The sequence below is a fragment of the Enhydra lutris genome, unplaced genomic scaffold, assembly GCF_002288905.1.
Source record: "Enhydra lutris kenyoni isolate GAN:26980312 unplaced genomic scaffold, ASM228890v2 scaffoldscaffold54, whole genome shotgun sequence".
NCBI classification, from domain to species: domain Eukaryota; kingdom Metazoa; phylum Chordata; class Mammalia; order Carnivora; family Mustelidae; genus Enhydra; species Enhydra lutris.
Window position 1 is genome coordinate 9002153 of NW_019154138.1, and position 12298 is coordinate 9014450.

At 44.9% G+C, this 12298-nt stretch overlaps 1 protein-coding gene across 4 annotated transcripts in view; it reads left to right on the forward strand.

Annotated features, from left to right (window-relative positions):
• The window catches only part of LOC111157322 (nucleoporin 93), a 109997-nt gene that overhangs the window by 81287 nt on the left and 16412 nt on the right, over window positions 1-12298 (forward strand). For 3 of the 4 annotated variants that reach the window (XM_022518634.1, XM_022518635.1, XM_022518637.1), the window contains 3 exons: window positions 6212-6286; window positions 8329-8418; window positions 9951-10090. In XM_022518634.1, coding sequence (XP_022374342.1) covers window positions 6212-6286; window positions 8329-8418; window positions 9951-10090 — 305 coding nt within the window. The remainder of the gene's footprint in view (window positions 1-6211; window positions 6287-8328; window positions 8419-9950; window positions 10091-12298) is intronic. The other variant, XM_022518636.1, reaches the window with a different exon arrangement.

Here is a 12298-nt window from a genome sequence, read left to right on the forward strand (position 1 = left end):
GAAAAGCTGACACTTTTTTTTTTAAAGACTGATTTAGATAGAGCAAGAGCGTGGCAGCAGGGGGTGGGGGGAGCAGAAGGAGAGTCTTAAGCAGACTCCATGCTGAGCCCAGAACCCCATGTGGGGCTTGATCTCATGACCCTGAGATCACGACCTGAGCCAAAATCATGAGTCAGAGGCTTAACAAACTATACCACCCAGGCACCCTTCGAGACTTTTTTAAAAGCAAAAGTGAACTAGGATATGGTGAGTTCCTGAAACCTTTTACCTCCAAGCCTTCTGAGAAGAGCAACAAAACGTCAATGATACCTGTTTCTAACAAGTTTTCAGAAGGGAAATGATGCTTCTATAGCACAAATTCAGTTTGAGAAATTGCTTTCCTTAGGATATGATTGAAGAAAGAGGTGTAATTTTTAAAGGAAGAGAGGAATTGAAAAATTGTTAATAACTTTTCAAGTTGTGGTCTGAATAAAAACCATGTGCTTTGAAACAAGAAAGAGACTTCTGGAACCCCTGTGACATCCTTGAATGTGGTTAGTGGGAGGAACACCCCCAGTGCTGTGCCACTCGCATGATACCACATGGGGTTTGAACAGTGTTGGGAATCCTTGATTTATCTTAGCCAACTTTTATTTTATTTATTTTTTTTTAAAGATTTTTTATTTATTTATTTGACAGAGAGAAATCACAAGTAGGCAGAGAGGCAGGCAGAGAGAGAGGAGGAAGCAGGCTCCCCGCTGAGCAGAAGCCCGATGTGGGGCTCGAACCCAGGACCTGGGATCATGACCTGAGCCGAAGGCAGCGGCTCAACCCACTGAGCCACCCAGGCGCCCCTTTAGCCAACTTTTAAAACAGGATTTAAAAGTCAGTTTTTATCTGACTTCAGTACGGTCTGGTGCCTGCATTGGTATTAGACGTAGTCAGTAGATGGGTTTTTTTCCCCCAAAGATTTATATATTTATTAGAGAGAGAGAGAGCATGAGGGGAAGCACACTCCCTGCTGAGCAGAGAGCCCAATGCTGGGCTCTGTTCGGGAGATCATGACCTGCACTGAAACCAAAAATTAGACACTTAACCGACCGAGCCTCCCAGGCACCCCAGTAAATGGTTTCTTAACGTATTGTCTGGAGAATGACAGCCTAGCAAGCAACAGGCTCCATTGAAAAGCTAAGTTGTAGCTTAATTGCAGATAGTGAAGATAACATTTCATACTGTGATATACCAACAGTGAGTGAATATAATTTCTCATTTTGATAACTGACATAATACAAAATTTCATCAACTCCCGATCATAGGACTTTTTGGCATTTTAAGATATTTGAAATCAGGGTGTGTCTTAAATCTAGTGTCATAATTTAGTTGACAACATTTTCCCTTTCCTGGTGGTACATAAATAACATGTCTTGTAATAGCTGATGTATAAGATTCAGCAGAATGCGGTCAAACAGAGTTTGAGTTGGGAACTCTAGACTAGATGATTCCAAACTGTATTTTATGGTTCCCTGGTCATTTCCTGGGGGGGTGATATGTTTCACATATTAGAATGTAAGTAGAATTTCAAGTATAGAAAGTGCTCTGCCATTCTTTCAAAAAGAAGTTTAAAAAGCCCATACAGGCCCTTCGTTTTCACGTTATAATGTATCAGACATGAGCACCTTCCTGCACAGTATTCCAATGGTAGAGGATATAGATACAGTTTCGGAAACTCTGCCACTCTCCTCCTCCGGGCACCAAGCATGACCACACACAGTGGCGCGCACCGGCTGTCCTGCCAGCTCCCTCTCCTGCATTCTGTGCAGCGTTACACATCCAGCTCCAGCTGATCCGTGTCCGTTCATTCCACATGACACAATTTTATCTTTTAGATCCTACATTACGTTTTGAATTTTTGGAACTTATTTTGGAGGCTTTTCTAGGTAGTACATGTGGGTGTCTGCCATTTTTTAGTGGCTCTATAGATTTCATTGTATAAATGGCCCAAGAATCCTTCCCACTTTGTCCATGAAGAATGATAGAGGTCATTACTGATGAGGGAACAGAAGGCAAGCTGAGGACAAAGCATCAGCTGACGCCCTGCAACCTCCCCCCAGGCCCACTCCAGGGTAGGACATGTGTGACATTCTTTCAGGAATCTCCCAGCTATCTTAATGTTAATGCCTTGCTAGAGTGGAGAAACAACCTTAACTTGGCAATGGGAAGGCCTCCATATCTTGTAGGTCCTCTTTAGCTATGAAAGTTCTTTTGAAACCTCCCTTTTTCCTTAACCGCTCCCCCAACTTTTAGGTATATTATTACCACCCCTCAGGACCCCCACAGCAGCTCTTTCTGCCCATGTCTGGTTCTTTAATAAACCCCCATTTTGCGCAAAAGACACCTCAAGAATTCTTTCTTGGCCATTGGCTTCGAACCCTAACATCATCTCTCCTACATCAATTCCCAAAGCTCACACAGTTGGGTTGCATATAGAACCTGGGTCTTCTGGTCCCCAGTTGCTGTTTTTTTTCTAGTAGTACTGGACTTCTGTGTATAGATTCTATAGCCAGCTATAGTGAATTCATCACTTTGGTTCCATTTTGCGTATATAAAACCAAACATTATACTTGGAAACTAAAAACTTTGATGCTTTTGTAGTATTTGCATATATATATTTTTTGCCCTTCTTGGGAAAAGAGTTTTATTTATACCTGGATATTCTTTACACAAAAGTGGTTGGTTAACAAAACTTAATGATTCCCTGCTGCCATCCTCCAGCCACTTCCTACTTGATCTGGAATGCTCTCTTACTGTTTTGGGGTTACTGTCTACTCTGAGAAGACTCTTCTCATGTCTGTGCTCCCTGCTGTTTTCTTCACTTACCGTATCTCCAGGCTCCTGGGTGAGCCCCTTGCTGCCCTCTGTGGCCTTGCCCTCCCATCTTCCCTGCCTTTCTGGTCTCTGATTCCCTTCTCCAGTTGTTCCTATCGTGGTGCCATCAGGCCCCAGTGCCCCAGGCCCAAGTGTCCAAGGGGTTTGGAATGTTACTCCCACACGACATACTGGCAGCTACTCTCCTAGCTTCCAAGCAGCTCCTGGGCTGGAAATTCCGGTGAATGTTTGCTGGTTCCTGGGCTCAGGACTGTGCGTGCATACATCCTGTGGCTGGGATAATTGACTTTATGTGCCGTGTGATGGAGACGTGGCCAAGGGCAAATGAAGGAAAGGTAACTTTGAAAACAAGAGCATTAGGCAAAATTAATTTAAATGGAAATTTGAAGGCTGAAAACCAACTACTTTTTAAATGGATAATTTTAAAAGTTAGGTTTTAGTACTGGAACATATTTCTCAAGGCTGTTTATGTATATGTAGCAAAACAACTATGTCCTTGCAGAAGTGTTTTAGTGTTGTGTTCACCTTTTTATCCTCCTAGTCAATTAGGCTACTGAAGTTAATAGCTTTAGTGCTCTGTTTTTTAAAAAGACTTTGGGATCATCAACTTTCATATGGTTGGTTCTGTTCCAGAAGGGTGGCTGTCTGGCTAATAGAACAGTCCTCGACTCTGTGTTACTGGGAACACTCAGAATTAGTCCAGAAGGAGAGGATGGGCTGCTGGAGGGTTCTGTTCATTCAAGGAATATGTGTTTATTTTAGAAAAATGAGATGAGAATTTTCAGCCAGCACAAAGTAAAATATTTTAGGTTAGTTTCTGTAGTGTCCACATCTGTCCAGTAGGGTTTATTCCTGTGTTCATTATAGTTGTTTATGTTTTTGTTTAAAAGGTAGCAGTAGTGTTTTGGGGCCAGCTTTTGGCCCTGTGCTGAGTTCTTTCTACTTATTCCTCACAACCGTGCTGTGAGGTAAGTACTGTTTTTCTCCTTGCTTCATCTTGGTCACAAACCCGGGGTGGTTACCATTACCGCTCCTGTCTTGCAGCTAAAGAAACCAAGGCTCCAAAGAAGCACTGTGTGCAACCAAGATCACGTGGTAGTGAGTAGTGGAGCCAGGGTTGCTACCCACAGCCTTCTCGGTCTTTGATGGCTGCCCTTGGAAAGTTGCCCTGGGGCGCTCTGACTGACCCGGAGGAGCCAGACTGTGCTCTGACCATGGCTCCCTTGCCTCCTGTTGGAGTGACCGTGGCAAGCTGCTTTTTGCTTTGGTGTCTTCATCTGTAAAGTTGACATAATAAAAGTGCATTATAAGGGTTGTGGGAATTCAGACAGTGCTTGGTGCACAGTAGTACTCGGTAACCGTAGCCGTCATTGTCACCTGGTGCTTCTCACTAATTCTGTATTTCGGACAGGAATGCTTTCTGCTGTGAGTAACAGAAGACCAGTTTTGGCGGCTTGAATAAGGGTTTCTTTTTTCTCGCCTAACAAGAAGTCTGTGGGTGTGGAGAGAGTGTGGGCCTTCATTCGGTTGTTGTGCGCGGCTGTCGGGCCCAGCGCCTGGCTGTCTGTGCATGCCACTCTCCGTGGCACCTCCCGTGCTTTAGCTCACAGGATGGCTGCCCCAGCTCTATGCATCCCGTCACACTGGGGAGCTCCAAGGGGGACTGAAAGGCCATGCCAGGCTCTTCATTTTCCCTTCATCAGGAAGAGCAGAAGCTGTCCCCAAAATGTACTGCAGACTTGTGCTTCATCTCATGGGCCACAACTAGGGCTCACTGCCGATCCCACCTGCAGCAGAAGCTGGGGAAGGGTACATGCAATAGTGCGTAGAGGTAGATTTCTGGAAAGTTGGCGGTCTAGCTGATACTCCGTGGGATAGATTGACGTCTGCCATGGTGGGAATCTCTACATCACAGAAACCAGCAGACACTACACATCAGGCCCCTTCCCCAAGCCGGTTGTCAAACATTGACCAGCACACCATTAGGTGTCTTAAACTCCATATGCTGGACGGAAAGGTGGCAGGGAGTGGAGGTGAGAGGTGGGGATTTGAAATGATCATTGGGTCAGTCAGTAGCAGCATCTGCCAAGGTCAGTAAACTGTTTCAGGCTTTTAATAGCAGTGACTGCAGAAAATCAGAGCCAAGGAGGACCTTCCGAGGTTGTCTGGGACACCTGCTTCATTCGACTGAGGGGACGCTGAGGCTCCAAGAGAATGCGCTCTGCTCCAGACCCCAAAATCAGGGAGTAAAGTGGCCCTCCCAGAACCCAGGTGTCCTGACAGCTCAGCACCCACTCTTCAGAACTTCACCCTTCTGCCTCCTCCCCCTCTCCTCTGCACCCTACTCCCAGCACTTGCCCACACACATGCTCCTTTTGCCAGCTTTGCTAGTGCCAAGAAGTTTTGCTGCTGTCTTCTGTTGGTTTCCCAGAAAACCTGCTTGCTTTAAACTCCTTTTTTTTTGTTTGGTTTTGTTTTAGAGAATACAGCATTGAATTTTCTTTCAATGGAAGAAACATAAAAGAATTTGCTATAGTATAGTATAAACTAATATAGAAATTTAAGAATATACCTAATAGGATATACCTAGTTTTGACCCATACTTGTTCACAGTAGGAAACGAAGCTTAACTCAAGATTAACTTTAGTCTTTCTTTAAAAAAAGTCTAATAAACTTTTCCATATGTTTGTGACTAATTCTCCCCATAGATGGGAAGCTCTTTGGGGCCAGGCTCCATGGGCAGCCCTGTTGTCATCCCATTGGGGATGGACTTGCACACAGCCCTGCATGTGGTGGGCGCTTTGCAAATGTTTTGCTGAATGAATCAATGTCTGCCCAACTTAGACCAGCTTTGTGTCTTCAGATACATAAAGTTAATCAGCAGCTGTTCTCTTAGGGTGGGCTTTGGATCAGAAATGTCTGAATTGTAACCCTTTACACTTTAGTCTCTCAGCTATCTGATATGACTGATGGAAACAGGAGGCCCACAGATAATAACGGCTTCACTGGTATGAAGACATGGAGGGAGAGGATGGGGTGGAAATGGGGCTTGAGACTGATTCGATTGTTGGAAAGATGTGCATTTCCAGGAGCAGTCATTGAGATATCCTTACAGCCTATCTAGCCTCCCATTTTTTGAGTTGGGTCTCATGCCTGCTCTCTTCTTGTGTATTCATGGGATGAGAGTTTTGTCCTATTGAAACCCCCTCAATCCCTCATTTTGAAGAAGTCTTAGTATGAAAGAGACTTCTCATAGCTTTGTTAAAAACAAGTGTAAGATTTTTTTTTTCTTTACATGATTAAATGCTGTTCTTAATCACAACACTGCATGTTTATTTACCTACAGCCAAGTTACATCAGTGATGTGGGACCCCCTGGTCGAAGCTCTCTGGATAGCATTGAGATGGCCTACGCCCGGCAGGTGAGCATGCTTCAGAGATCAGACCCAGGAAAATTTTATGTGAACACTCTGGGGAGTAAAAGAGAACGTGTGATTTCGTGTGAAAGTCAGACCTTGAAAACAAATTGGGTTTTCAGTCAGAGGACTGGTTAATATTTTACTACCTGGGTCACTGGAGAATTCCATCAAATTGGGTAACAAAATGCCTCACATTTGACTTAGGGAAATGGAAATCTGCCCTCTACACTGACCAACGCATCGCATTTTGCATTTGGCAGTAGCCCATGTACAGTAAAGCCTCAAGTAATTGCACTGCTTAGCGAATGGAGTTCTCTATTAACTGAGTTACCCGGTAGGCTGATGGTATTATGAGAAATCTTTCTTCACCCCTTGTTGATAGAAATTTTCTAAATGCTTTTCTGCTTTGGTAAGCATGGTGCACTTACCACTCTCAGATACGGTCCTGGAGAAGCTCGTGTATTTTGGGGGTTGTGGTTCTGGTTGTATATCATGGTTATGCAGTAGCATGGAGATGGACTGAGATGCTCAGTGGTGAGCACAGGGGCTGTTGGACTGAAACTGCCCTGAGGAGACAGGACAAACCTGGAATTGACCTTTTGAGTAAAACAGTGCTGGCTGCCTGTGTGTTTCATTATCATTTGTTGTTCTTCCACACAAAATAGTGTCAAGATTGAAGGGAACAGATTTAGATTTCTCTTTTTCTCCCTGCTGCATCTCCATCCTTTATTTTTTTTTTAAGATTTTATTTATTTATTCATGAGAGACAGAGAGAAAGAGGCAGAGGGAGAAGCAGGTTGAGGGAGCCCGATGAGGGACTTGATCCCAGGAGCCTGGGATCATGAGCTGAGCTGAAGGCAGGCACTTAACCAACTGAGCCACCCAGGCGCCCCATCCATCCTTTAAATTTCACCTTTGTTATGTGGATGTCTCCTCCCATTGCCACAGCCACCACCAGAGCTCAGGTCTAATGAAATAATAAGCTTGTGAGTAGAGAAACTGTGTCTCTTCTGTATCTTTGAAATTAAGACTCCATGAAACTAACATTTTCTAGATTTAGGACACCATGTCATATATCTCTTTATAGGGTTGTCCCCTTCAGTGGAGAGAGAATCTTTGTGTTGAACAAAGTACTTTGCAAAGGGAAGGCTCCTGATAAATGCACATTGAGTGAATAACCACCACCTTGTAGTTTAAAAACCATTTTATTTCATCCTTGTAATGCCCCTGGAGGCTATGTGATACCATTCCCCAGATAAAGTAGAGGGAAATAAGGTTCAGTGGGGTCCTGATTCGTCTAATCTCACTACCTTGTTCAGTCCTTGGTAGGACAAGGACTTCAGATGCAAAAAGTATAGAACCCACAAGTTTTTACCATCACTATTGTAGTTTTTTTAAAATAAAAATCGAAGTAATAATGGTTTTCCCATACCTTAAACATCACGTAGTTACTTTTTCTTAAAGAAAATGTTCCTAAGGAGCAGGGATTCTTTCTTGGAGAAATTGGTACCCCAGACATGTAGCAGCTGCTCTTCTAACCCACGTGGAGGGCTGCAGCCTACACTACTCTCTCAGTCCACCAGCCCTGGCTTGGGGCCTTTCAGTCCTTTTGCCAGAAGGATTACCAGACTCTGCTTCAGGTTCTTTGGCAGCAGCAGTGGAAGTCTTCCCATTATCTCATCTTCCCCTTTGGCCCTCACTTGCTGGGGCAGAGGGTCTGGTGGGCAGAGAGGCCCGGCATTTTCTGTGGTCCTCTTCTACCAAGACCACCCTCCTTCCACTCTTCAGCTCTTAGGAAGGCCAAGGTAGCAGCTCTCTTTGTTGTGTTGGTGCTGCCGCATGAATTTCAAAGGCATATCTGGGAAGCTGGCCAGAGGCCTCGCCCTCCAGACAGAATGGATGGCTCAGCCATACTGAGGAAGGAAAGGTTGTCCGAAGCTTCTCCTGACCGTTGGGCAGAAGCCGGCTTCAGAACTACCTCAAGGGGTTTTAAAAAGGAGAGGAGAAAATAGAAATTGTGCCATTTATTTTGCTTTTCATTTCAGATTTATATCTATAACGAGAAGATTGTAAATGGACACCTGCAGCCTAACCTGGTGGAACTCTGTGCTTCGGTGGCAGAGCTGGATGATAAGGTAGTGCCCGGAGCTAACCCAGGGAGAAATGCCGCGTCTGCTGTTCAGATGGGATTAGCAGCTCGCTGACGGTGCAGAGCTGTGCTCAAGAGACGCCCTGCTCCGTGGAATAAAATGTTAACTGTCCTTCAGAGTTTTATTTTAAATAACTTTGGGTGGATTTTGATGATGATGCCATGTACATGTATTTTTAATGCATCTTTAGAAGGCCCAGCCGGGATCAATTAATGGTCACAGGAGGTCTCCCTGAGCTGTATTGCTTTGAAGTCCAGTCAGGACTCAACTGTTCCCTCACCAGTTTTCCTCCTCAAACTACCAGACCGTTCTGCATGAGCCGAACTATAAAGGTGATGTGGTTTTCACATCAGGGAGCCCCTTCAGCATTACTCAAACGTGGTCTTTAGGTGCATGCTTGTAGGCGACTCGTTCCCTTCTGCCCTGACTCCCCATCTTTATTGCTTATTCCTGTCCCCCAGTTCTTATCTGTGGCCAATTTTTCCCCCCCGGGGGGAAGAAAGTGAATGGATGGGTGGATGGGTAGGTGGCCAGGAGGAATGGGAAAAGGAGAGAAGGATATAATGGAAGCAAATACTCATACACAGATGGGGAGGAGGAGGAGGATTATGGTCCTTAAAGATGCCTCTGATTTTTTTTTTTTTTTAAGATAGTAAAATATAAAGCAGTGCAAGTAAATCCAAAGAAAAAAGTTAAGAATCCATCTACCATCTCACCACCTAGAAAGAGTCACATTTGGGTGGATTTTCTACAGTTTTAGTTTCTGTGGGAGACAGAACAGGATTTTCTCTCCTCCTTTGGAAAAAGTGTACACCTGCTTTTCTCCAGTCAGTGCTGTCTTCCAGGATTCTTAACTTTAGAATACTGCAGAGCATTTAGGGAATCCATTTTTAAGGAGAGATTTACAGCCAGGAGGATTCTGGGGAGAGGGAGTCCCATCTGTGTGGTGATAACATGGAGAGAATGGCGTTCCTGTCCTGGGAGGCTGGCATGGAGGCGTCTCTTGAAGGGAGTGGGTGGGAAGGAGGATGGGAGGCTGAGACACGAAGGTGGGGTCAGACCAGTGGCCCCTGGAGAGTCTCTGGGAGACAAAACCTATATTATTTAGGTTAAACTCTGTATTTTAAGCCTTAAGAAACTCAGACAACCTTGTAAGGACTGAAATGAAGCTACTTGAGTTGAAACTTCTAGGGCTTTGGACAATCATACATGTATTCACCCTCTGTGAGGGATGACCCCCTGGGATTCAGTGTTGCTTTTACTGTTGTGCGGTCTTCATCCTGTGGGTGGTTATGGCGGACCTGGCACAGTCAGTGCTCTGAAAGCCGGCTGGGGACCGGGGCACGCGGCAGGGCTGAGGTGTGTCTTGCGTGCGAGCTTAAGCCTGTGGGCCTCAGATGGAAGCTGGTAACCTCTCCCTTGCCTTGCCTTCTCTACCTCTGAGCTCAGAGCCGTGAAGAGCCAGGCTGCTTCTCCGGCCCTGCAGCATTGTCACGTGCAGTCTCCTTTACGTGCAGAATATCTCTGACCTGTGGACCATGGTGAAACAAATGACAGATGTGTTGTTGGTGCCGGCGAGCGATGCTCTGAAGAGCCGCAGCAGCGTGGAGGTGCGCATGGAGTTCGTGAGGCAGGCCTTGGCATACCTCGAGCAGAGGTAAGGCGGCCGTGGGCGCGGCTGGCTTCACAGTCCCCACAAGTCAGCGCATTCTCAGGCCTTCCGCAGTCTCAGGCTGAGGGCTCCATAGCGAGAGCCAGTCCTGCTTTGAGAAGCGCTGCTTTGCCAGCGCTGGGTCTGTAGCAGTATAAAATGGCCAGTGGGAGTGCTGTTAGACTTTTCATTTTCTCTTTCTTTGCTCTCTGACCCTCAGTATGGAGACATCAGGATTATTAGGCCACAGCCTTAGGTCAGGATCCTGTTCCTAAGGTTTTCTCTGAGCATTTTAAGTTTTATACCTGGCAATATTACCACCTTCAAGCCTTAGGAACAGTCCATGAACCTTTATTTTCCTTCTGGCTCTATTCTGTTAATCCCTATGTTTCTGGATCCTTCCCAGCTGCTAATGCCTGTGATTTGTGCCTGGGTCGCTTTGCCACCTCTTCACTCACTGGAGTTGGTCACCAAGGGGTTGTGCCTTTGCCCTTGTACTCTTAACTATTGTCCCCTTCACTGGTAGGGCCCGTGCCACTCCTTCCTCCCTGAGGACACTCCTTCCAGCTCTGAATTTGCCGGCAGGGGTTGTCATGAGTGTGCAACAGACCGTCTTTATTTCAGAGGCAGGCTGCTGGGCCCCTCTCTGCTCATTGGAAAAGAGAAAGCAGGGTTGAATACACTTGCTAAATGGCGGCTCTGTCCAGTGAGCCTGTGTAGCTGCCAGTGCCCTTTAGCAACAAAATAATCCTTGTTAGAAAGTCCTAGATTTCCTTGTCAATGAGCTGAGTTAGTTCAGAATTGGTACCACAGAGAATAGGTTTTTATACCGAATGCTGTAGTAATTATACAATTGCTACCTGAGATGAACACCATCAAACATAAACTCACTAGCTTCCATTCCCTTGTTAAGAAAAATCCAGACCTCCAGATGTTTTTGTTTTGTTTTGTTTTTATTCTTTTTTGCGTTGGTACAAAAGAGTTTATAAAGTATTCTGTTAGGCTTTTGCTAAATGTTTGTAATGTAAGTTTTGGTTATTGGTCTGCAGTCATAAAGATCCTGATGTATATTATATTGTAGTACTGCTATATGTAGCAAAAGAGTCCAAATTTCTTAGACTATATAAGAATCTTTAGGGTTGGTTGGTTTTTGTTTTTTGTTTTTTTTTTTAATGGGTATATGACTGCTCATGACCACTTTTTCTTTAGTAAATCTACTCCTTAACATTCATGCTTGACTTTACCAGTGGTATCAAGCATTCCTTGGTTTTGTATCTGGTAAGTCATCCCATTTCATTTATTACTCTTTTCACTTCACTTATTTAATTTTGTTTTTTAAATTGTTTTTTTCCCTTAATTCCTTTGGCAGCACTGGAGCTGCTTGCAAGTTTCCTGTCCACAGTTATTGTAACCTTATGGTCCTTTCATTCTAGTGGCATCACTCCCTCGAGGCATGTTTTGTTTTGTTTTTTTTTAAGATTTTATTTATTTATTTGACAGAGATCACAAGCAGGCAGAGAGGCAGGCAGAGAGGGGGGGGAGGCAGGCCTACCACAAGCAGGGAGCCCGATGTGGGGCTCGATCCCAGGACCCTGGGATCATGACCTGAACTGAAGGCAGAGGCTTTAACCCACTGAGCCACACAGGTGCCCCGAGGCATGTTTTTTAAGAATTCATTGTTCTCTTTTGATAAAAGGACTATTTCAAGATAATCATATTCTTTTTTATTTATTTTTTTTTTTTTTTATTTTTTAGAGAGAGTGAGTTTTGGGGGGTGGTACAGAGGGGGAAGGAGAGAGAGTCCTAAGCAGACCCACACTCCGTGTGGAGCCTGATGCGGGGCCTGATCCCACGACCCTGAGATCATGACCAGAGCCAAAATCAAGAGTCAGACCCTTAATCGACTGAGCCACCCAGGTGCTCCAGTTATACTCACTTTTTAAAAGAATTTTTGCCAATGCAGATCTACTGACAGCATGGCAAAGTAGACCCAGTCCCAAATGATTTTTACATGTAAGGCTGAAAATACTGAGAAAATACAGGGTTGGTTGATCTGTTCCCTGCTGCATTCCAAATTTGAAACAGGAGGCTATATTTTTCTCAAGCCCTAAAGGAATTCAGCCTGCTTCTTTAACTTGGGCCTTTATCAGCACATGGGTTGTCTTAATTTAAGTCAGAAGAGACTGTAGTGGGTATCCATTTGTCCCAGCTGCC